Raw genomic sequence first — 25593 nt, forward strand, 5'->3', positions numbered from 1 at the left:
TATAGCAATACATCACACAGTAACGCAACTTCATAGACTCTCCAAAACTCAACTGAAAGAAACACTATGGAAGAAGACAGACCACTACAATTACCTTGTGTAAGATTTTCACTACACAAAAAGTATTAGATGGAATCATACCACAACAGGCACAGGAATAGGGTATATTGTTTTATCATTGATCTGGCAGAACACAAGAAGAAAGGTTTCTTCCTATGGTGGATGCGCAGAGCTGATTAATCCCACAGTTACAGGGAAGCCAGACCAGAGGAGTCAAAGCAAGCTGTGGGGAAAGCAAAGGGATTGTGAAGAGAGAGTATTTCAGGGCCTGAGAACAGAGCGGGAGCACTTGCGTGGGCAGACAACAGACGCTGCTCCAGACTTTCAGCAAGCAGCAAAGCGGGGAGGGATGGGTAAATGCTGGGGTTTACTTGTTGTTTTAACTTGAGCAACTGGAGGAAGATGACAATTTAAGGCACTGCCCCCTGGACAGCTCTTCTATTTCTCCTGAGTCTCCAATTATTATTTTTTTCTTTCTCTTCAATACCCTCATTTCCCTTGAGTATGCACTCATCAGCAACTTGCATTCCCCAGAAATCCTCCCACTAGCTATCTGGAAAGACATTCATGCTAGAGGGCATAACACTCTTCTAACATGTAGATGCCTTTAAAACCACAAGTCATCTTCAGAAACCAAATTACACAGAGGTGCATGAAGAATTCCTCCAAGATCTATTTTGGAGGCAAGTGAATTCAGCCAACTCACAAACATCAGCAGTAATTTCAATCCAGTAAGCATGTTTGGTATTCTCAAAATCTTCCCCCAAACCACACACCTCTTTGCACGTGCACCTCTTTTAAAAATACTTTTTTCTTGGTCTGTTTTTATGCTCACTTTTTGCCCTCAGCCTATATGATACAAATGTTTTCTGGGTGAGCCCTGGAGAACTGAGCAGACCAAACACTAATGCTCATATGGAATTTATTTAGAGGGGGGGAAAAAATCCCTTAAGTTGAGTAGTTATGTTATTTTGAACTGGTTTTATATTTTATGCGTACATAGTGGAGCTGGAATTTCAGGGCTGGCTTTTGTTTGCATTCATCATGAAGCATTTGTTATATGAGCTGCTGCTACTGCTACCAAAACAGCTGCTGCTCACTGCTAGAAAACCAGAGACCAACTCAACAATTTCTTTCTTCCTCTGCTAAGTCTAGCTGGTAAATGAGGCCTGGTGTTTCTACAGAAAATTATCTTTGTTTGGCTTCACTGTCATCCTCGCCACCTCTTGCCTACCCAGACCACGGACTTGAAAGAGAACGGATAAATTGGAGCAAGAGCAGGTATGCACTGATGCTCCTGAATCACCTACAATTAAATGTAGGTCAGAACTACAGCTGTGTGAACTCCCTGCTTTGCAACTAAGGCAGCACCTCAAAACTGAACATCTTTTTTTCAGCTGCTCTTGAGAATTAGCCAGGATTTAGCCTTTCTGTCCTGCGTCATCATTTTTTGCCATCTGGAAAAACGGAGCCGTGGCTTGATCTAGCTTTGCATGAAAATTTCTTTGCCATGGAAATGCTGCTGCCCAATAGCTAGGGTGATCTGTAGGGGACTGCTTCCCCCCGCAGAAAGAAAAAAACCCCACCCATCTGACAATCTGTGCACTTTCCTACCAACCTGGACACAGACCAGGACCCCAAGCATCAGCGGACTGCAGTCCTGCGTGCCGAGGACAGACCTTCTCAACTGCACATAAGCTGAATTTTAATGTGTTGCTTTGTTATGATTACTAAAACACTTCAGTGTTGCTCTTGTTGCTTCCTGGGAATTTCACATTGGCAGTGACTTCTCTCACCTCAGTCTCATCTTTTTAAGAGAACATTTGTCCCAGGCTGGAGCACAGTCCCTGCAGGACTCCCCTCTTTGTTTAAAGTAAGGGGAGACTACAGAACAATTAATGCCTACCTCCTTAACCAATTTTACCCTGCCAGAGAACATTCTCTCTCATATCCTGACACTTTGTTTTCTTTAAGAGCTTTTGGACAGAGACCCTGCTGAAAACCACACCTGTACCATCTCATATCCCTGTGCTTGCTGACTCCTTCAAGGAACTATTTGATTTGTGAGGCTGTACAAACACCATACTGACCTTTCCCAACTGTCTATTAATCCTGTTCTTTTAGTTCCTACCAGTGCAAAAATTGGATTCTTTCATCTGTTGCTCTCGAAGTGACCACTGCAGCCCTTTAAAAGCTCGTAGTCATGCTAACGACCTCCCATTCTTCCAAAATAGCTGCTGATTGAATGACAGGACACACTGCAGAGTTGGCAATTTCAGTTTCAAAGAGATCCTTGGTGAATACTAGCTCTGACAGCAGCACTCCTGACACTGCCAAGGAGAAAAGATAGGTGAGGAGAAAAAACCGCCACACCCTAACACCAAATCTGTAATCTGTATTATAGATAGCATCTGCAAGTAACTAAAAAGTTATTTAAATTGAGTGCAAGCAGTACAAGTACAACTCATGTTTTGAGATTTATAAAGTGCAGTAACAATTGTACAAATGTTGGAGATAGAAAAAGCAGCCCAACTGGAGAGAAGATACTAATTAAAGAACACAATGGGAATGCAATTTGGAAGAAAAGGAGGAGACAGAGAAGATGAGCCTAGAGAGCAGCGGAGGGAAGGACACTCTTACTACATTTCTAAATTTATGATCCCGCTCCAACAACAGAGAAAAAGAAGAAAAAAGGAATCTTCCTAGTCATATTTAGTAAAAACCTCTCCTCTTCCTATAGCTTCTTGGAGAGCAAGTTTTCAAGAGGGACAGATCAAAAAGGCTGGGAAATTCCAATAAACTCCAAGAAAGACTCACTCTCTGAAGAGCAAGGGGTCAGCTCTCCAGCACCACAAACTGCCCCCAGGGCAGGTAAAGCAAAGGGGCTGGGAGGCAGGAGCACAGGCATGGTGTGAAGCTGTGCTCAACTAAGCAGATTATCCCCTCAGGAATGATGGCTGGGAGACATATCAGAAGACTCCTGTGTAGCAGCTGAGAGCTACACTACTAATATATTTCATTCATTTTAATTCTTATAACTTTGTAATCAAGGACCAACCTTTGCACTTTGCTGAAATTTATTCTAATTCTTTCCCTTCTTTTCTAATAGTAGTAACAGTGGTATTAAGATGACTTAGAGCGCAATACACCGTGTCCTCTGGGAGTAACTGGTGTATTTATAGATGTACCCTGGGGTTGTGCCTTCCCTGGGAGCGCCTCCTTGCCACCTCTCCCAGCTACCCACTGTCTCCCTCTCCCCAGCTTTCTGGTGGGCCACCTAGTTCTGATGTGGTTGAAAAAACTCTTTTGGTATTAGCTTTAATGCCCTTAGCAAGCTGTATGCCCGAAAGTGCCTTGCTATAATTTCACACCTCACTTGTCAGAATTTATGCTCTTTCATGTTTTCATCATTTTAATGATTACAGCATTTTAATTATTATAGCAGCTCATTTTTATCACTGTATAAACTTGATTTTAAATTGCAATGTTTATATGAAACCCCAAGTAATTCCTTAGGAAGGGGTGCTGGTCTCTACAAAAAACTACAGGCAAAAGCTTTTTTTTTTTTTTTTATAATTAAATTTCTGTAGTTACTTTGCCTTTAATATTTTTCAAAACATTTCTGAGTCATAAAAGATACTCACATTGCTCTTGCAAGATGCCTCAGGGATAAGAACAATCAGTTTAACCTGTAGCTATTCTACCACTGATACAATGGGCAGGACTTAATGATTAGTCTGAGGGGAAAATACAATAGCCTTCTTTGAAGACTGAAAATATGATTATGCTCCTAAAAGCAAAGCGAATACTCAGCTCTGTGATCTGCTCCATACTGTTCCTGTGTCTTCAATGCCCAATACGCTCAGTTTTCAGTTATAACATGTTGCTCCCTGAACACCATCCCTGAAAACATACTGTGGGACACAACGATAATCAAGGTAAATTCTCAGTTGTTTTGGTCCTATTATTAAGAAAAGTTTTTCAGATTCCAGCCCCAGCCACCTCGTGCAACTTGCTTGTTTCCACGTAGGTGAACTGAAGATGTGTGCAAATGTCCTGGATCTGCAGCTGGGAACAGAAGTAGGCTTCTTAACTGGGATTTAATGGCTGCCCGTTGCCTCCTCTATGCCTTCTGTTGCCTGCATAGAGGTCAATATTGTTAAAGAAGCACTTTGCATAATCTGTTACTGCTATAATTTTTATTCAAATGCTATTTTTAAAGCAGAAGGAGTAACAGAGGTTTAGCTGGCATGTTACTGATTAAAATAGCATTATGATTTTATTTAGTAAGTCAAGAAGGAATGAACTGTCGTTGCAAGCTTTAATTGTCTGTCATTAAAAAGTTTGTGGTGTTTTGTCATCAGTGACCCTGGATTATTTATGAGACATAGCTAACGCTGCGCCCGAACACAGCTTTCCCTCTGTACCAGGGCTTTAACAAAGCTGCTTGTCCACGGGTTTTTCATTTTGTTATACTAGGAACAGGAAACATTCAAAAGATGCATCAGGGAATCAAACTCAGATGAATAGCAGGAGCACTGTTATAAACCATAACATCTTTAGTGACTGATATGCTCATTAGATAAACATGACAGTTGCTTGAAAGATACCAGCACCAACCCTTCAAAATGATCTCCTGACACACAAAAAAATACACACGAATTCTTGATATGTGGGATGCAAGGGTTTGGCTGACTGGCCCCTTGGGATTTAGACTACAAGTAAGTTTTGTTTTTACTGCAACGAAGTATGAAATTACATCTGCGTGGGTTTAGTCCAAAAGCAGACAGCCCATCAATAGATCTGATGAAAGGAAATTGAAACAATGCGAGCATCATGAAGATGTGGGATGAAATGCAAAATCTGGAGGCTGAAGTCTTTTGCAATTGCACTAAAAGCTGAAGATGATGCCGCAGGTGGTCGCAGCCTTCATAATCCTGCAGGTATAAACGCATTATACAGAAAATTTAGACAGGGGAAACTGTGCTCATGATGGAGAGGCTCAGACAAGGGACTGCAAAAAAATAAAGCGTGTTTGGCTTCAGGTAAGGACCTTGCCAGTTGATGGGGAAGAGCAATATGAAAACGGTGGTGGAGAGGAAAAGCAAAAAGGTAGTAGACTGCAGAGCACAAGCTCTGTATATACAATATGTATTACAGCACAAGGAAAGGGAAGATTCAGTAATTCTATGAAAAAATACTTAGCATCTCTCTACAATACATTGTAGGTTGCCAGAGCCAGTCTATGAGCTCATGTGTCCATAAACTTTAGTAGAAAAGAAACATTTGATCTAGGTTTTTCAAAGGATGATTTAAGGGAACATGGACGCCACCTTCCACTACAACGCATTCCAAGCATTTAAAAATTCAAGTCCCATGAAAATCCAAGCCTAAAATAAGTCTTCAAAAATCTGCATTGTAACTGGCAAGCAGAGAAACCATATCCTCCCTTTGCCACGTTCAGTGGTGAGACCTGGAATGTAGCCAACCTCCTCCAATGCCAGAAGCGCCGGGCAGGGGCACTGTGGATCAACACTGGCCCTCCTCATTCCTCCAGTTCACGAACCATGCCCACCATCCCAACCTGCCAATATGAAGCACATCAATTTCTCACCTGATCTAAGTGATTATTGCTGGTGCTGCTGTACTTACAAAGACAACCACACATCTTGACTCTAGGAGAAAGCGGTACCATAGTAATATGTTCGGCAGATGGACCAGTAAATTGCACTTCCCTGCACTGTAAGCTGAGGGAGCAGATTTAGAATCATATCATAGAATCACAGAATGGTTTGGGTTGGAAGGGACCTTAAAGATCATCTAGTGCCAACCCCCCTGCTACAGGCAGGGACACCCTCCACTTAGACCAGGTTGCCCAAAGCCCCATCCAACCTGGCCTTGAACACTGCCAGGGATGGGGCATCCACAACTTCTCTGGGCAACACTTATTCGGAGTGAGTATCATTGTTGTGTCAGGCTGCCAGCCACCTCACCTTTCATCTCAAAATGCGTCATTCGTTTTGGGCCACAAGATATATTTATAGGCATATATAGGTATATTTATTTACTCTGCTGCGTAACTATGCACATACAAGCTAACTCCAATCTAACAAGCATATGCTAGCAGGGAATAGTAAATACAGCGGAGTTGAGCCTGGATGCATACAAGGTCCACATGGGCTTGGAAAGCCACACCAAACTCTATTGCCACACCTTTACTGTTGCCTGTATTTTAGCAATGAGACTGATACTATCATGGATAAAGCTTTTGGTGCCACAGTTATGTCTCTCATGCAACACACACATAGTCTGGAGTGGCTTTACCTTCCTCAGCAGAACAGGAACCGCAGCTGTTACGAGCTGCCAATCTTGCTGCAGAACTTGCCACAGAGAAGTTTAGCTTTTAAGACAAATCTTCCAAAGACCTAGCAGAGCTTTTGAAAAACACAGTCATGAGAAAGCCCAGAAGTGCTCAAATCCTTCCAAGAGCTCCTATTCTTAAAACTGCTTAGTTTATCCACAAAGGGATTTGAAACCTCTGAAAGACAGAAAACACCACATTTTCCTTGTATGGAATTGGAAAAAGAAAGGGTATTTCCACTGATTTGGCTTATCACTGATTGGTGCATCCACTAACTTCAAGGCATCTCAGATCAGGCAGTCCAATTTTGTCCTTGCTCTCCAAACCTTGTGTTTTCATTGCTGAAGAGCTAAATAATGTGTCTACAGCTTTTGATACTACCTTCAGCTTTATAAAACAAACCAAGGAGCAGAATGTCCTAGATGCTATCGACCTAACTGGGAACAAACGCCCCTCAGGGATATGCGCTGTGACTCTTCCTCTCTCCTGCCTTTCTTGCACACAGAGAACTGGGAATTTGTTTTACAATACAAGAAACAAAAATAAAATTAAACACTGTTCCTAGAGCTCAAATTGCCTATTTTAGCATACACATTGTTTCAGAGCATTCTAAGTAATTCTGAACGTTCAGACTTCAGAGGGAGAAGAAAGGAACGGTTTGTTCACATTTCCTATTTTTATTTTCTATTTTCAGAACAGGATGTTGGGTGATAAAGAAGAAAATGCCACCCAGGCAGAATGTACATTCACATGTGCTATTACCACTGGCAGCGTTGGCGTCCCCTGAAAGTCCCGAAAAAGCAGGGAGATTACACCACCTTCTGGACAAAACGTTTTCAGTCACACATACAGTTACTTTGCTTCATGTAATGGATGGGAACGTGCCATGGAAGCGTTTCATGGTTAGTTACTTCCCATGTCCCATCTCATGCTTTACCTCCACACAAAATTTAGAATTTTCCTCTTCTGTAGAAAACTTTCATACACAGTGATTCCTCCTGAGAGTACTATTTAGGGAAAACACAAAGCTGCTTTAGAGTGTGAGGCAAAAGAAAAGACAGCATGTTTGGAGTCTCCAAAGTTTTTGAATATATGAATGTGTTCAAAGTTTTCCCAAATTCTGTTTTTAGAAAGTAGCAGATGCAAAGAAGTAATGAAAAAAAAAATCAGAATTTAAACTGAATCTAATCCAAGCTGCTTGTAGGAGAGAGAAAGGTTGTGCATTTGTGCACAAGAGATGAGCCAATGTATTCCCTTTCCACATACCAGTCAAAACCCTCTCCAGAAAGTACAGCTCATGAGAAGCAGGCAGACTATGGGAAGCTGCAGATCACTTGTTCTCATTTTTTCTTTCTTTTCATTTTGTGCTGAACAAAGGCAGAATATAAGACGATCACTTTTTAAGGACACTCACAAAAAGCAATGCCTCCTTCCATCAGACTTCTTTGAACATTTCTTATTCAGAGTTTTTGCTCTTGGAGGTTGTGCCTGCGAAGACATCCATTCCAGTTCCTCGGAGGAGTAAAAAACCAGTGGGATCTTCCCTCCCACCCTTTACTTTCTTCATATCACAGCAACTCTTCCAGCAATGACTCTCAGTTCCTGAACATTTCCAAATGCATAGCATCCACATCTTGCCAGAGCAGCCCAAGAACAGGGTGGGAGAAAGGCTGCCACAAGAATTTAGTACTAAGGGTGTCAGTGAGATTATAGGGAGCACTGCTAAAAAAGTGATAGCCTGGAAGGGAGGATAAGGAAAGAAAGAAAAGCCTCTCTCAGCTTTCTCCACTTGCAAAGAGTTTCATTTTGACAAGCAGTGGGAAAACGCTCAGGAATCATCTGAAGGCATGCCCCACCTTAGTGCTGCCCCAGCACAGGAGCAATCTTCAGCACAGTTGCAAAGGCTTCCGGGGTTGATCCCATCCTTTTCCTACCTCCTTCAAAGGTGGCTTCACCATCCGCCTCACAAGACCTCAGCCTTGCACTGCTGACAAATGGCAGCATCTCCCTCCTTACTGAGTTTAAAGAGAAGGGAAAGCTCATAAATAGAAAGCATCAAGACTGTGTCACCGTATTCAGGAACAGAATGGATTTAAAAAATCAGCAAGTTTATATTACCATGGATAATACTACACTACAGTTAAAAGCATTCCCTGTAAATGTGATTCTTAATGAGACTCACATTTCTATTGCATTTTCAAAAAAAGCACATTTTACAGTTTACCTGAACAATATATTTTCTTCCAGCTGACAGCATGGGTAATTTCATTGCGCTCAATAAAAATCACTGTTTGAAAAGCTTGTCAGTCTTCTTGCCGTAGAGTAAGATCTACACATTCTCCACGCAAAATTTAACTTTCAAGAAACAAAGATTTTTTTTCTGGTATTGGGAAGAAGTGGTTTTATAGGGCTTCTAGTGCCAAAGAAAATTTATGAACTCTTGCAGAAAGGTGAGAGGATGTGGGCTATTTCTGAGGTGATAAAGATTTTATTGCCTATTCTTTCAAATTAGATGCTGTTAACTTTTACCCCATGACACAGAAGTTGACAAGACAGAATAAAATTCTATGTTTTGCTGTGTATAGTGTGTATTTTCTGCCTCTTGAAACCACCAAAGATATGAAACCCAAACATGCCCATGTCAAAAGAAACTGTGTAAGCATTCTCTGCTTTCTGGCTACCGGCCAGGCTATGGAAGTGAGCTACAGCCAGCAAAAATGAACAGGACTGACCAATTATTTTTCCTTCAGTTGTGCTCCTGAGACTGAGGAGAGATTTTACATGTGAAGTTATGCTATAACTATTTCAGGTCTTTCAAAGAGTTAAGTGAATACTACCAAATTTTGAAGTAAATATAATCCAAGGCTCTGTGATTGGACCCTATCTGCTCTGATGCTGGGGAAAAAAGACAATTTTGAGCAAATTTTACTGTATTAGCAAAGAAATCTAGCAAACACAGTAATATATATCTTATTTTAATTTATTCTACCCATCTATTGATCCATCTATCTACTGCACAATCCATCTTCTCTCCCTCCTTTTGATCTCTTGTCAAAGGCAGCTCTGGCTGTCGAGGCAGGAAGAGTGTCATTTTGGCAAAGACAGGGATCAAAAAAGAGAGTCCTTTTGCAATTCTGGACTTGGTATGAACATTACAAAAATACTTAATTTCAAGGACAGAGTGGAAAAAGAGAAAACCAAGAAGCCTGTAGCTCTAAAGTATTCTACAAGATAAAACCAGATTGATTCCAATGAAAACTTCAGCACCACAAAGAGCCTTTACATTTTGTTGTGCATTGTTACAAAACACACAAGTCAAAATATTTGGCATACAGATTAGCTGAATGCAACATTTTTATTAAGGCAATGAAGAAAATTATCCTCCTAGTGTCCTCTGAAACTAAAATTTCCTGTCACGCAGCATTACCAACTCACAAAATTTGAGAAAAATTGGCATGCATTTCAAAATGTGACACCTTCAAAAAGAAAAAGCCAGCACAGAACAAATACACAGGAGCTGGCAAGTAAAATACATTAAAAATCTCGATAACCAACTGTTAGTGATAATGTCTGAACCAGACAATTGCATTTCACTCTTCTAATTTTTTTATATTTCACCTTTCTTCACAGTTTCCTTCTGCCAGCTTATGTAAAACATATCATTAGCATCATCGACAAAAGCACTCAAGTCATATTGCATTAAGCAGTTATCTGTGTCATCACATATACAGACTGACATCCGCACTCACATTTCTGTGCTCTCTGATGTAAATGTCCCACTATCTATCTGATCAATAGAGCCACAGTTTTACTGATCTTCTGCTTCAGAACAATAGCAGCAACGTATTTTTGAAGGTGAAAACACTACAGGCTTTACTTTCTAGCTAGGAGGAGGACACTGAGCAAATGTTCCTTAATAAATGTTGTTACAGGTTGTCTCAGATGAGAAATTTTACCACAGACACAGAAGAAACAAAGAAGCTTGAATATGGTTTGCATGCTTAAAAGAAACAGAGATGAGAAGAAGTTTCCAGATCTCCTGATTTGTATTAACATCAACCTATACCGAAGGCTCCCGACAGTAAGAAGTTTGCTTGGATGGGAGCTGTAGTGATCTGGTGCCCACCCAAAGCACCTGTAACGAGGGTGGAGGGTCCCATCTTTGGGAAGAAAAAGGGGTTTAACCCAGAACTCCCACAGACGTATTGAAATGCACATGTGATTTTATGGGTTTAGTAACATCCAGCAGTTTGCTTCCTACAGCAAGAGGTAGATGCTTTTAGTTTGGTTTAGATTATGGTGTTGGTGGGACGGCAATCACCAATTTCCTACTCTACTTTCTAATCTATGTAATCCACTAAAGCAACACTGGATGGAAATTGCCTTCCTTCAGTTACTTTCTGCTTCAAAGCAGCTCTACAAATCCAGTTTTTGAATTGTGTCTAACCCAGAACTGCTTATTGCAGTGGACTCTGGTGCAGAGATTCACTGACCGGGAAGTGTATCACCTTTCTGTACACAGTCCTTCACTGTGTTTTTCTCATCTCAATATATTCAACTGATAAGAGATAAGTTCTGGAAAAGCTTTACTTTCTTCATATGAAAAGAGAAAAGACTGCCATAAGAGTATCTTGGGTAGAGCAGCAGGTCAGCAGTCAAAACTGTAAATTGTATAGATTTAATCTGCAAGTGTTAGTTCCCACAAAACGTCGGTTTTGGTCCCAAGTATCTGCTGCTTTCTGGGATCGCTACACAGCTGGACAGAATAACATCCCTTCTTCCCAGCACTTCATGATGCAACAGCAGAGGGTGTTGCAGATCAGGTCTCAGGTGCCCTGAGGAGAACGATGTAGGATTTCTTATACAGCACTTGGGATTTTTTTTCTTTTTCTTCTTTCTGGCTGATTCTGTTAAGTTTTTTTGTAAGCATTAGCACCAACTCAGAAATAACCTGAAAATAATTATGACTGGAAAAAACTCCCAAACATACGCATGTATGAAAAGAGGAGGAGAGAGTTAACACAAGGAAACTGTTTCCTTTCTATTCTTCCTTGTCAATAAGTGAATGGGAAAAATAAAAAATTAATTCGCACGAAGAATACTGAAGGAAAGAGGTGAACCTTCAGACATGACAAAAGAGCAGTCTTACACATGAAATCCCAGAGGAAATCGCTGTCCTGAAACAGGGGATCAAATTTCCCCCAGATACTGGAATATACACAGAGAAGAGAAAGATTATTCATCACTTAACTATTCTGGGAGATTGCTTATTTCACACCTGACTGTTTTTAGGGCACTCTGATGAAAATCGAGACCCTGCATGCTGTTTGTCAGCTTCTCCCTATGTAAGAAAAGTAAGAACCTATGGTGCACAGAACAGCTGAGGAAGTCCTATAGACTTCCAAAGAAAAGTCCGCTCATTGCAAAGAGAGCATCCTTCTATTGATCCCCTTGCCTCCCTCTCATCTAACATCCCCATGGGAAAACCATGGAGACTGAATTGTGCAAATCTTTAGGAAGACTTCCATATACTACAAACTTAGATCTTTTTATTTTTTAATGTACAAAGAAAATAAAAATAACCGATTCAAAACTGGGCACTGCTCTCATGTCAATACCATACCATGCTCTCCTTATGTCTGTTACTGAGTAAGATAGCTCTATGGCTGGATATAGCACCACAACAAAGTAACACTCACACCTTCTAAATAGCTGCCTTAACTGCCTTATTGCAAACAGTAATGACTCACTGAAATCATGTTCAGAGGAGGAATGACACGCTGTCCCTGTAATAACCGTATCATTGCCAAATATGAAATTTTCAAAGATGCATCCTGGAAGCAGGGATTGGTGGACAGTCACCCATAAGTCCTGGTTATGGACAGAAGCCCATCATTTCTCCAAAGTGACTGATTACTGTGATAGCTGCTCTCAGTCAAAAGCCAGCCATCAACTGCACGCATTACAAACAAAAATCAATCTTTGATCCATGCGTTTTTAATATACAACTTGGTACAAACCACATATTTCAGTGGCTGTAGGCATTTCATGCTGACATGAATGCAACCCAGACACCGAGCAAGAAGGGAAGTTTTACCCCTCCTTGGTTCATATGGTGTTGATGGCCCAGCCAAACACAAGCAGGAAATCAGTTCTGCTGGAATGACATGCACAGCCCCACAGAAGCATCGTGTTTCTTGGTTTAGGCATAGGACACAAGACTGTCTTCTAAAGAAGTTAGCAATAAATAAGCGTTGGGAGGGATGGACTGACACAGAGAAGAGAGAACCCTTTCAGATTGACTGTGGAGTGCAAATTAAGGGGTAGGTTAAGTGCTCTCTGTTTTCATTTCTCTACTCAAGGCTCGTAAGTCTTCCTCCTCAGCATGCTACTTAAAGTGCTGTAAATACGTGGTCTTATTTGCACTTTACCTAAACTCAGTTTAACTGAAGGTTCGCTTCATTTCAACTCTTAGTCAAGGTTGAGGGAAAATAAATACCCTGGTACTGGAGAATCTCCAAAGCATCCAGCTCCCCAAACCATTTCTTGAAGGTTTACTTAGGTTGATATTGCTGACATCATGTTGAGAATATTTTGACAGTATTATTTGAGAGCTGAGTATGACAGAATTAAAAAAGAAAAAGCCACTGCAGTGGTAAACGGGAAGCTTTCTGGCATGTAAGCAAGATCAGTGGAGCACCAAGTGCTTGCCCAGGAATGAAACCCACACAGTAACATTAAGAATAAAAGCTGAGTATGTACGCTTCCCCATCAATCAAATCTGCTCCCTAACAGGGAGATAAATCTCTTCATTGACTAAACAAGACATAAACACATACCTTTCAGCAGCCACGCACATTTTGCAGGAATTTCTGTAAGAAAGGCTTTTTAATGGAAAAAGTTACCTGGGTTTTTGTAGATGCTAAGCACATCCTTGAAATAATGAGGTAAGAATCTTTCTAATAAAAGCAGCACATCCTCCAACTCCTCCAGAATGCCCACAAGCAGAAAATTTTCATTAACGTTCAGCTTTGCTCGTTCAAGAGCCCATTCACCAGGCTCCCTGTATGAAAGTAATGGAGGGAGAGAGAGGGAGGAGAAAAAAAATCCAGAAGTTTAAATACACATTTACTTCAGAAATTCAAGCCAAGAACACAACTGAATCAAAAAATATTCAGTGTTGTACTTCTAACAGAATATTAAAAAAACCCCCCACCGAACCTGAGTGGCTTACTGAGCTTTTCTGCACAACATCTAGAATTGGTTTGGCATGTAAAAACACGATCACGTTAAAAGGAGGTTAATCACTGCGTGGAAGTACTCCGTTCTGAAGACATCTTCCACCAAGTTGTTTATAAGTTCAAACTTGTGAACTCCTGTATTTCAACTTGGAAACACGACCCGTCTCACAGGAGGAATGACTTCCTTGGGTGACGAAGGGTGCTAAGGGGGGGTGGTGTCTCTGAACCACATCAGAACTGCTGTGAGCAACCACTGCCTGCTGTTACCCAGTGAATACCACACAGGAGGCTACTGGACTGTTTCCCACCTTGTCCTTCATTTTATCTTCTGCCAAAGTCTCCATGAGCTTTCCTTGCCCTGACATTATCTGCGGCTCCACTACAGGATTCACATTTGTTTGCTCTGACTGATACTGGTTTTGAAGATCAGTTTAGGGTTATTCAATCTTTTCCCCCAGTGGGAGAAGCTGGCAGAACACCAGTACGTCTTTATGCTTCTCTCATAGCTTCCTGGAAGCACAATTTGGTTAGACAAGCATGTGAATCCTAAATCCCTTAGACTAACTCATATCAGTTATGTCCTGGGAGCAGCAGTCAGCATTCATATTGATAGGGGATATAATGCCAGTGTCCCAAACTAAAGGAAATCAGCTTTTTCACAGGGTCCAGCTGATGTGATGAACATCTGAGTCACATATGCTACCTCTGAGTGGCTGACTTGTCTTCCCTGACTCTATTAGGCTATTGCAAACTCTATATAATACTGAATTTACCAACATTTGTCAGAAGCTCTTTTGATGACATGTGGAAAAGCTTATTGCTTTACACTCCTACTAGAGCAGACTTGGAGCAGTGTTTTAATTCCCTACCACTTTCTGTGCACTGATCCATTTTCCGGAAGAGCAGAGTGTCCTAACAAATATTACGAGCCTCCTTCTTGCAGCTCCTTCTGAGACTAAGAAGCAGCTGGAGGAAGTGCAAGGGCATGATAAGAGACAAAGATCTGTAACAAGCAATTTACTGCTTAGGAACCTCATAGAGATAGGTTGTGAAACTATTCAGGTATGTGACTGTTGTTAATGGGATTACTCATGCACACAAGTTAAATGTGCAACCATAAGCATTTGCAAATGAGGACAAAATACATTAACAAAAAATGTGTAATGAAAATGAAGTCATGAATCTGTTTTGTTTCTTAATCACAACTTCACTTATGCCAAAAAACTAAAGCATGATTTTACAGCAAAGATACTTAGAAACTGATACATAAGAAGGAACACATTTTCACTTGTTATTACTGTGACAATAAAGTATGGCTTTTGAAAGAAATTTTTGAAAACATGTACAGTTTTTCCACTATGGAGAAGCAGTAACAATAAATAAATAAATAGAATACCTTGAAGTTGAACAAACCTAATAAAGAACATGCTGTGACCAACAACATAAAAGTATTTGAAAACAAGAAAGTATTTAAAATTATTCACGTATTATTGCATAAAAGTTTACTATGCAGTATGATTAATACAGCAATATGAGAATGGCATAAAGAGATATTAAAAATGAGCTAGCTCAATTACAGCAGTAGAAAGCTGCACTTTACAGAGTCTTAAGTATGATTAGTATTTCTTACATGGACATAGAAACCTGGAGTTCCTCATATATAGACCTGACACGAGCATCTGAGCAGACCTAAAACATGTATTACAAAATTACAGTGCAGTTAAAATGAGTAGTGAGTGCTCACTGCCATTCTCACCTTGTCAACCCAGGAAAAAACCCACACATAAATACATTCAGATTTGATGAATTATTCAAGTATTAAATCAAGAAAAAAAATAGTATTACATTTGCATTACCCTCCTTACTCTAAAATATACGCACGCAGTTACCACATATAGCGCCACATTATACTTACACTTTTCTCTTGTACTTCAAATAACTGTTGCCTCTCTATCACCAGGTTCTGATGAAATGTTGGCAACTATTGCTGAATCAATTGGGAAACCTTGTATATATTTACCTGCATCTTGGATGCTGTCCACAGAAATACGGTATGATGTAAAATAACCTGGGATTGGAACATTCAGGGTAGTTTTCAAGGATACATACATTAATGTCCTGTGGGGGAGGAAAGAAAAAAAAAAAAAAAAAAAAAGAGGTTGAATACTGTATTTCCCTTTGTCTATTCAAGTGTTTTCTTTATCTCATATTTTATACAGTCATCTCAGAGTCAAAGAATTGTGCTGAGGCTATGCCAAATACCTTAAAAGTCATCTACCGGTCAATTTACCTACTTCTAAATATGATTAGAAAGTTTCAGGAGGGGGAGGGGGAAAAAAAGTGATTTTGTCCTAGAATGCAAAAAAGACATTTTTTTTTCCTTGCTGCAAATAACACAATTATTATATTGAGATTACTGCATTACTCAAAGCAGAACACATGCATCAACTTTCATTTTGAGCTATATTTAAAATATTCAGATTATTTTCAGTCTCTTCTTTCTTCTAAATACACCTGAGGGAAACCTAAAGTAGCCAGAATAAATCAAACTGAGACAACAATTATTTTCCTTTTTTTTTTTTTTTATTCTGCTTCATTCAATGACTGGAATGAACAGAAGTAAGCTGTAATTCACACATCTTACTCTTGATATAAAAACATACATCACTTGATTACAATTCTGTACATTCCTCAGATGTTCAGAACTGAGCCTATTGTGTAAATCCCCACTGAGAAAAGGGCTTATTAGGAAGTATTTATTATTTTCCTGATTTATCATTCATCTAATTAGGAGCTATTTATCATTTTTCAAAAACTAGGCATAGCTACTGAACCCTGAGAAAGTGTATTCCATTTCTAGCTTTACTCTAGCACAGTAATAAACGTACCTGCAACTGGGATTGAAATCCACTATCCTTATCTAGTCAAATAGACCCACTGTTGGGGGTCTATTTGCTTGGGGGCAAGCAGATCCACTGACTCCAGAGAGACGTACGGGGGGGGAAAAAAAGAAAGTGCAAGACAACATAAGCAAAGATGAAAGCATCTCATCTTCGCAAAACCAATCTTCGTTCTTATTTAAAGGCACGTGCTTTTATAATACAATAGGCTTGATACACATCAATATCAAACCAACGACTAATCAAATCCATGCTTCATCTAGTAAATAAAATGTGATAGAGAACATTCCAGTGGGCAGCACACCCTTCCTGGGCTGGGAAGTAAATCACATGGTGAGGAACTATCAAAGAAAACAACCTAAAAATTGCCAATTAGGCAACCCATCTCCCCTGCTCCCCCCAGTGTATTCCAGCATACTGAGAAGGGCTTGCCTTAAATACATAGAAGTTTTATGGTCAAAACCTGGATTTTGACATTCAAGGCTCTCAGCAGAAGCTAACCAGCCCCCCACTCTCGATGCAATGAAAAAGCAATCTATGCTAATCTATGGTAAGAAATCTACTGGTGGCACAGGAAGGTGGCACAGGCAATGCGTCCCTCCTATCATCCCAATAGGGTTTTTTTTAACATGAATTAAAAGTTGCAGTTCTTTAAAGGTTTTTATTGTGCTTTTAAAATAGACACCACCAGAGAAGTTTTCAGGGATACATATTTTCGGTCTCCATAAGAACCTACAGAGACCTCCAACTTATTCATAAATTGCTTGGATTTTAAAAAATCTGAAATATTGTCCTGACAATACTTTAAATTATGTCCAAGCCAGCTTGCACTTGATTGAAGGATTAACCGAAAGGCAGAAACACCTACATAAGACTTAAAAATCATTAGTAACACCCAGTCGAGAACCATTCCTCTTTTCTCACTCCGATACAAAAGTGAACGGACATTACCTCACAACAAAGAAACTTATCGTTTCTTTGCAAGAATAATGAATACAGTGAGTCAGAAAATATTCCCTGAGATAAATAAGTATCAATACCCAACACAAAAGTGTAACAGGGACCTTCTTGTCATTCTGAAAAAAATAGTTGATTAATACAGCTGGAGAAACATCCATACAATAAAAGCAACGTCAATGCACATGGAAAATCCTGCAGCTTTAACTAGTGAAGAGCTTATAATTAGTCAAAAAGAGATTTTTAGTACTCCCTTTTAGGGTAAACTGCTGTAGGATCACTGAAACAACCAGGACAGCACTAATCTAAACTATTGAGTGGTAACTCCCTTTGAATTTGATTTGTGGAAGGAATGCAAAAGGATGAGAGAGAAAAATCCCCCCCCTCCTCGTTGATGAACTTTAAGATAAAGGCTAGGTATGGTTTCATCTGAACCTACAATTTTTTGCCACACAACAGCACACATTTCACATTCCCGACATCAGAAGCACCAGGTTTTCTCTGCAGTAAAAGCACTGCCCCTTTCCAGTCTCTGTTCACCACCACCACCGTGATCCGTGTTACAGCTGCCGGAGGGTCCTGATGCACTTCCAGCACCTGCTTGCCTTTTCTATTTTACTGTATTCATTATCTGTGAAATAAATGAGCAGCCACCATCCATGCCCTCAGAGGAGATTTTACTTGATGATAATTACGCAGCTCCGTGAGATGTGAAATCAGAGTTTTTAACCAAGAGGTGGGGAAAAAAGACAGGTTTGCCCGAACTGTGTGCTAGTCATTACAAACCTTAAACACACCTACAGGAAACTGCTCTTCTGTTGCTAGCAGGACTTACAGGAATTTCTGGTGGTTTTTTTTTCTGAGCACGGAAAGCTAAAGTGAAATGACATTATTCTAGGCGCTGTTATTCTGTTATCCTAAGCAACATTAATGCCACATTTCCCAGTAAGTGTGTTTTCCCAGCAGGACACGGATCTTTCAGGATAGAAAGATTTTTATGTGAGACTAAAAATTTCAAGGTGACAGATTACAGCCTTGCTCATTTAAATCACTGGAGAAGCCTTGTAAAAAAATAATTATTCCAACACAACCAGGAGAGATACAGAAAGAAAACACACACAGATACTTTGATCATATCCCTCCACAATAAAGGAAGAGGAATTTTATTGTATTCCTCAGCTCCTGGCTACAATCCACACTGCTTACGTCCCGCTGGGCTTCTGTCTCCAGCAGGGCAGAGGGATGCCCGGGAACCAGCCCTGGGGCTGCAAGTAACAACAGAAACTATCTTTCTTTTTATAGCACCGCATTTTTCCATTGTTGTTACAATTTTGGCTGAAATGGTAAATTGGTAATGTCTACTTCCTTCCTCTGAGAAATTGTCTTTCGTACAAAAATCACAACATGCCCTAATCTATTAATCTGTCAACGAGCCAGACTACTCAACTATCAGAAATAGATAAAAGGTGTGTTGTTATATATTTTTTTAAAGTTAAAAACAAACTGGTTTATTTGCCATAGCAAGTTCACACATGTCGTAAGAGGAAGTCAACACATGATTAAAAATATTTCACGGATATGAAATTCCTTGCAGAATTTTAATGCTATCACAAAAAAGGGGCAAATTTCAAATATTTTTTGTAGAACAATAAACAATTTACTTAAGTTAATGTCCTTAACTCATGGCAAAAACTGTACCATATACAAAAGGATGTGACCTTAATTTGAGAGTTTGATTTTTTTTTTTCTTCTAATATAAAATCCTAAGAGTACTGAGGGAAATAATAACTTTTTTTGTCCAGTAGAAGGAACATCTAAGTTTTTTTCAAAAAAGAAATAATTCTTGAGCTTCAAAGCATTCCCTATTTCTTGATCCTCAGTGTCTCAATCAAAAAACTACAGAAACACCAGATTGTGCCATGGATGTACGACAATTCTTAGTACCCCATACAATCAATCGTAACTCAAATAGATACATGCCTTGCAAAGATTTTTCCATTAATCTATGGGAAGCCATAAAAACAGCCTTTCTGTCACAATCAAAATGAAAAATATGACATGTCTTCTTTCCATGCCCTACTCGCATGGGATACTGCAACTTCTGTGGAACCAGGAGACTCCCGCTTACAGCCCAGCCACAGTGCATGCTCCTTACTTAAGTCTCAAGTTGAGGTGTGTCCTGAAGGCTACGGAGGAAGCAGCAACCTAAATAAATACCTTTCAAGTTTCCACAAAAGGAAATGAAGTAAAACGATGTGGAAAACCAGTGAGTGAGCCCAGTCTACGGTGACCTGTCCTGCTTACAAGGCTGTTCTTCATACGCTGCTACAGTCAGCAGTGCAGTCTAGTCCTCACCGTCGCCAGCCAAGGAAAATTCTTCTGCTCTGCTGAGAGCCCCCAAGAATCCTCTTGTGGCTTGTAAAATGTTTTCTCACATACTTGCTCAGTGTTTGTAAAGGGGTCAAACTGACCGTTACATCCTGAGGACAATGTTACATCATATGAACTAAATACAACCGCACTGAAAAAAAAAAAAAAAAAATCCACTGCTTTCTCTGATCCCAGCTAGGGAGCTCTGGGTGGCCGTAGAGTGATGGGGAAGAAAATGTAAACATGACAGCTCAGAAAAGGGCTCACGAGTGTAAATATGAAACGAAAGAAGGAAGAGCACAACTTCCTACAGAGAGACGTTGAAAAGTCAAGGTACAGTTGGCATGAAAATTTTCAAATATAAGTAACATGACTTACTAAATCTTATTTAGGAGCACAAATTTACATATTTTTATGGAAAAAAACCTACAATGCAACACATTTCTAACCCTAATTAGAGAGGTTTTTACTTCATCAGGTGATAGTTAATGTTTCTATTCAACCTCAATCAAGTATTTGGATAACGAGAGTCACACAGCAGCAAGACAATCCATTTCTTTCAAATTCTGGAGTCACCTGGTACTTGTTCGTGCAGCTATGCTAATGGCACTGGCAGCAGACTGTCGTGCATCACTTCCCAACCAGCATTGCCAATGCAACCAAAGCCAAGTGTTTTCCAGCCCATGCTATTGCAGTACTGAGCCCTTCCAAGGAGGGCTGGATTGTGCCAGACTGGGTGAGATGATGGTCCTCTGGAGATGACAGCGAGCTGGACAAGCCTACTGGGACACCAGTGGCAGGCTGCAGAGTGAGCAGTGGGCACTTCAGGGAGAAGCTCCATGATACGGCAGAGCTGATCTAGCAAACCAAAATGTGGGTTTCTGTCCCCAGACCACCCCCTGCACCAGCTGTGATTGCCCCTTCACTCCTGCGCGGGCTCTGTCAGCTCAAAAAGCAACAGAACCCTTTTCTTTCCCTCTGTCGCCTTCTGATCTTCTACCAGAAGAGTGAACAATGTGGAGCTTGCTCACGGAAATACCGTGATGCCACCACAGCACCTCTGCACTCCAGCTGCACAGGGCACATCCCTCTTGGAGTGACACAGGCCACATTTAATGACTTTAGTCACCACGTTTGTTTCTTTTAGTCATTTTGTTAACGCAGTCATTGGGAAACAGTCACCTGAGCACATGGCCGTTTCAGCCCAGCACTGACTCTCCCCCTATGCCCAAATACTGCCACCGCCGCAAGAGCCATCCACACTCCCAGCATCATCTTCCGTGGCACCGTGAAATCCACGGATCCCAGGGACTTCTCTCTCTGTAGCTACCTGGCAGATCTGATGTAGTTACTGACACAGTAGAGGTGGGCCTCACGTTTCATGCTGAAGAGGATCTCAACTGCTGTGAAAGAGAAGACTACAGCTATGAGAGATATCCCCTCAGGATAATCCTCTGGTGGGTCCATGCAACAGATTTTGGTCTGCCCTGTGAAGACAGATGCTACAGCAGATGGAGGCCAGTGACAGGATTTTGGGGTCCAGAGCACAAAAGAGGGAAGCGCCTGGGGCACCAAACAGCTCGGGCTGTGCTCCCCAAAGATGAACTCTTCTAGCTGGCTTTAACCATTGCTTTCCTGCTTAAAGGTCAAGAGGTATGTTGCTTTATCTTCAACACACAGTACATTTGAAAGCTGAGCTAAGGTTTGCATTTTAAAACTAGTTTTCAGTCACAGATAATATTCCTTTCAACTCTTTCTCTTCTGAATGTTTTTGTACAGCTCTTTAAAGGCCGCACAGACATTTCATACCTTTGCAGGTATTCAAGTTCCTTTCCTCCACATACTTGTCAGGAGTTGAAATATGTTTCTTTTTTTTAAAATAAATCCTTGATCTCTTTAATTCCCAGAAAACCCTCATTATCATTTCTTCAACAAACTGCTCTTTGCCTTCAGCTAAATCATGTATTGGATAAAAAGCAGCAGCAAAAGCAATTGAAGAATGGAGAGAAGAGCCCTCTCATGACCCATACTTCTGTAAAGGCCCAGTGCACTGCTACAGAAGGAGACAGTAACAGCCTACGCAGGAGATCAGAAGAATATCCTTTAGAAAGCTTCAGGGACTCCTAGCAGCAGCACGCTGGACAAGCAAAAGCACCCCGTAGAGTCATTTGATTCAAGCTGCTGTCCTCCAGCCATCTTATTTAAAGGTTAGTTCAAAACAGAAGCTAACATGTAAAACAAAGCAATGTACTCTTATAAATGTGTTGGGTTTTTTGCCCCCTCAAATAAATTTTCACTTATTATTATCTGGAAACATACTCGCTTCCCTTCTCCTCTTTTCTGATTTTTCAGATGCTTCCTACAACCTCTGCTTCTGTCAGCAAATCATTAGCCACCACCCACTCTGACAGGTGGGGGAGTTTACCTATGAGCTACAGTGAAGTCCCTCTCTTGCGGAGGACCGGCTTTCCCGCAGGCGAACAGAAGTCCCGGGGATCGAGGGGCAGTGGCAGTGCACTGCCAGTAGCCAGGGACTACAACCTGGCATCTTGCAGAAAGTTTCCGGGAAGCAATGAGGACAACTGGATCCTGCTATGTTTTCCTGGTTATTCACTGGGCTATTTTTGAAAGGACTCTTACGAAAAGTTACCACATACAGTTGTTCTGGAGAAACAACAGCCATCTATGGACGGAGGCAACGTTCAAGTGCCTGCAATTCAGCTATTCTCCATATCAGCCATCTAGCTAGGCTACTGCAAACCAAAAGGCTCCAAAGACATTTTGTTCCATCTCTGAGAGTGAGCTCCCTCTCTGGCATTACTGGTCTGGGTAGCAAGTCACACCAATATGTTGGCTTGAAGCCAGTCAACCATGTGTACAAGCAAAAAAAATATTAAAAAAGTGGGGAACATAAAGGTGTCTGCTCTAAAAAAAAAATCTTTCTTTAAATAAAAACGCACTTTAGAAGCTTGAAAAACCCCTAGTTCTCCAATGTTTAATCTGAATAAAATTAAAGGAAAATAAGCAATTTTTGTTCATTCTCTAGCATGGCACTCTCTCTCATGAGCAGGACTGATACACTCTCCTGTTTGGAGTCTCCAGCTCAGAGACAAGACGGATGGAGAAGGCAGGCCAGACAGCTCCCCTTCCCTCCAGGCAGGGAGAAGTCCATCAGCCATCTTGAGAAGGGGTGGAGGGAGCTGCCTGCAAGTGCTTAGTTGACTTGAGAAAATAAAATTTGAAAGTATTTCTGGTACTTATGATAAAACCTTGGAAAGCCTGGAAACAGTATGGTTTGGGGTTTTTTCAGTTTCACGTCCAGGGAATGAGTTTTCACCAATTAACATGTTTAGATCAAAACTGAACTCAGTACCCAAAACAGCATCCAAACTTAAAGGTTTGAGTAGATATATCTGCTGTTATCTATGTGTAGTATGACTGCTGTTCTCACAGACAAAAACGGCTTTAATCTAGACAACATGTATGGTCAGGTCACCTCCTTGCTGCCCCATATCTTTGGGGTGTGCAAAGCATACCACCACACGGCACCACTGAGCAGCAGCAATGCCGTAACTCCCCATGGCTTTCTGCTAAGCCTTCCTCACCTACGGTTACAAGGACAGCTTATACTAAATATTTCTATATCACAGGCTCCAGGGTAGCACATTAGTGCTGCATTTGAGAGAGGGGATGGGAAGCTTACAGAACCCTTGGCAACTACTGATCACTTGAGATCAACCCTAAATATCAGCAGAGATAGTATAATACGGAATATATACACCTTCTATTCCTTTCCTCAAAGCTCGATACTTTTCCCGAGTAACTGCATTAGTAGTTGCAAGTTAATAAAACTTCATTTTGTTTCATAGTATGAGATATTTTTTCTTTAATTAAAAAAGCCTGTACAGTAAGAGTAAAATTATTCAAGAGAAAATTCTATTATGAAAATCTGGAGAAAAAGTTAAAAGTATTTTCAAGTGTTAGGACATGAAGGCTGGTTCAGTTAAGTCTTCTTTTAATTGTGCTCTAATGAGGAAACTTGACTTTTTAAAGCTAGCCTAGGGTAGCCTATGGCTTGCTTAGATTCAGTATGTGCTGTCTTTACATCAGCTTAGATGTCCTTGATTTTTTTTTGTGTGTGTGTAGAGGATAAATCTGGGTTTTCTTTGAATTGACTTTCCACTTTTTTTCTGGCAAAATATGTTTTTAATTTTTTCCCCCAGACCACATATGCAAATAGGCTGCCAAGTTTAATTCCCACTTTTTTTTTTTGACAAACTCTTTTGGCTGGGCTAATTTGCCTGGCTTTTCTGCCAACAATGTATTCAGCTCTTCTTCCTGGCATCTTAGCAAGTGAAGCAGCAGCTAACAAAACAGCATCTTCTGCTAACCGCCTACATTTTCATTCAGTGTAGGCATAAATTACTCATTCATATACAAACTTTGCCAGTATTAACACAGCAGAGGTGATGAACTATGCCCACAATGTTACTATTTAGATGTGACAAACATTAAACACGTTTGCAGATCCCAATTTTCTAACTTAAAATGATGTACAACATCGGAAAAATATGTAGGTGGGTATATTTCTCTTTTCTCTGTTAATCATAAATCACATTAGTATTTTGTCAAAGACCAGTTTTACCAATTGGAACAGAAGCACTTCATAGTTGTAAGTAGGCACCTTCTCATATCTTCCTTTTCCATTGCTTTTGTATTTTTTACCTTGAACCATCTTAGTACGGGAAATATATGAAAAAAATAGAAAGAAATAATGCCAAGAAAAGGGAGAGCATCATCCAGCTGGAAGAAGTGTATAAGCATTAAATAACCATCCTGTTACAGAGGGCACAGATCCAGGGAAGACCAAAAATACAGACCATTATACTGCAATCAAGAATGAATCCCAGTGGCAGCTAACAGCAGGGAGACAGTACATCTGTTAATTCTGTTTACTAACAACACCTCTTCATAAAAGAACCTGGAAAATTAGTCTGCTCAGATGATGACCCTTAATAAAGTCAATTAGGGATGGCACATATTAAATTCTGTAAACGCTGAGCAGGAAATACTCCCCACCCCAAGGATTCTCAGCCCTCCCTAATGCAGCGCTGCTGGACCCTAGTCAACAGATGCCTGTGAGAAAAGCAGAGAGTCAACAGATATATCCAGCAATTTAATGCTCACAAAAGGTAGTTCTGGAACACAGATAAAGTTATTCTTCAACAGATGACAGCCTCAGCCTGGAGCTGACTATGAGGCTGAAGTCAGCAGGCTGGAAGTGGACAGAGATGCAGCTGGTGGGTGAGGGTCCCCCTGGCAGGGTGGTCTCACCATATCTACCTGGTGAAACGGCGCAGTCCTGGCTGCTGCCTGTCCCGGCAAGAAAGGCTGCTACACAAGACCCAGGGCATCGAGAAGCATTTTAGTCCATCCTTTCTAAGGAAGAACCAAGTTTATCTAAAGTAGGGCTGCCATTTGTCCAATCTGTTCATAAAAATGTTCATATGTGATAGTTCGTATCAGTGCTTTACTGCTCCTACTTGTCAGAAAACCTTTACTAGTATCTGATACAGAACTACCTTAATGTAATTCAAGGAAACTCCTTTTTGTCTTAATCTTGATGAACACAAGGAATAACTGCAGGGCATCTGCTTCATAGGACATTTTTATTCATCTATAGATTTACACTTCCCTAAAGTAT

At 40.6% G+C, this 25593-nt stretch overlaps 1 protein-coding gene across 1 annotated transcript in view; it reads right to left on the bottom strand.

Moving 5' to 3' along the window:
- The window catches only part of UST (uronyl 2-sulfotransferase), a 166170-nt gene that overhangs the window by 17825 nt on the left and 122752 nt on the right, over positions 1-25593 (bottom strand). The window contains exons 6-7 of the mRNA XM_054822007.1: positions 15683-15780; positions 13327-13484 (exon numbers count right to left, since the gene is read on the bottom strand). Coding sequence (XP_054677982.1) covers positions 13327-13484; positions 15683-15780 — 256 coding nt within the window. The remainder of the gene's footprint in view (positions 1-13326; positions 13485-15682; positions 15781-25593) is intronic.

This window comes from Grus americana, chromosome 3, assembly GCF_028858705.1.
Source record: "Grus americana isolate bGruAme1 chromosome 3, bGruAme1.mat, whole genome shotgun sequence".
NCBI classification, from domain to species: domain Eukaryota; kingdom Metazoa; phylum Chordata; class Aves; order Gruiformes; family Gruidae; genus Grus; species Grus americana.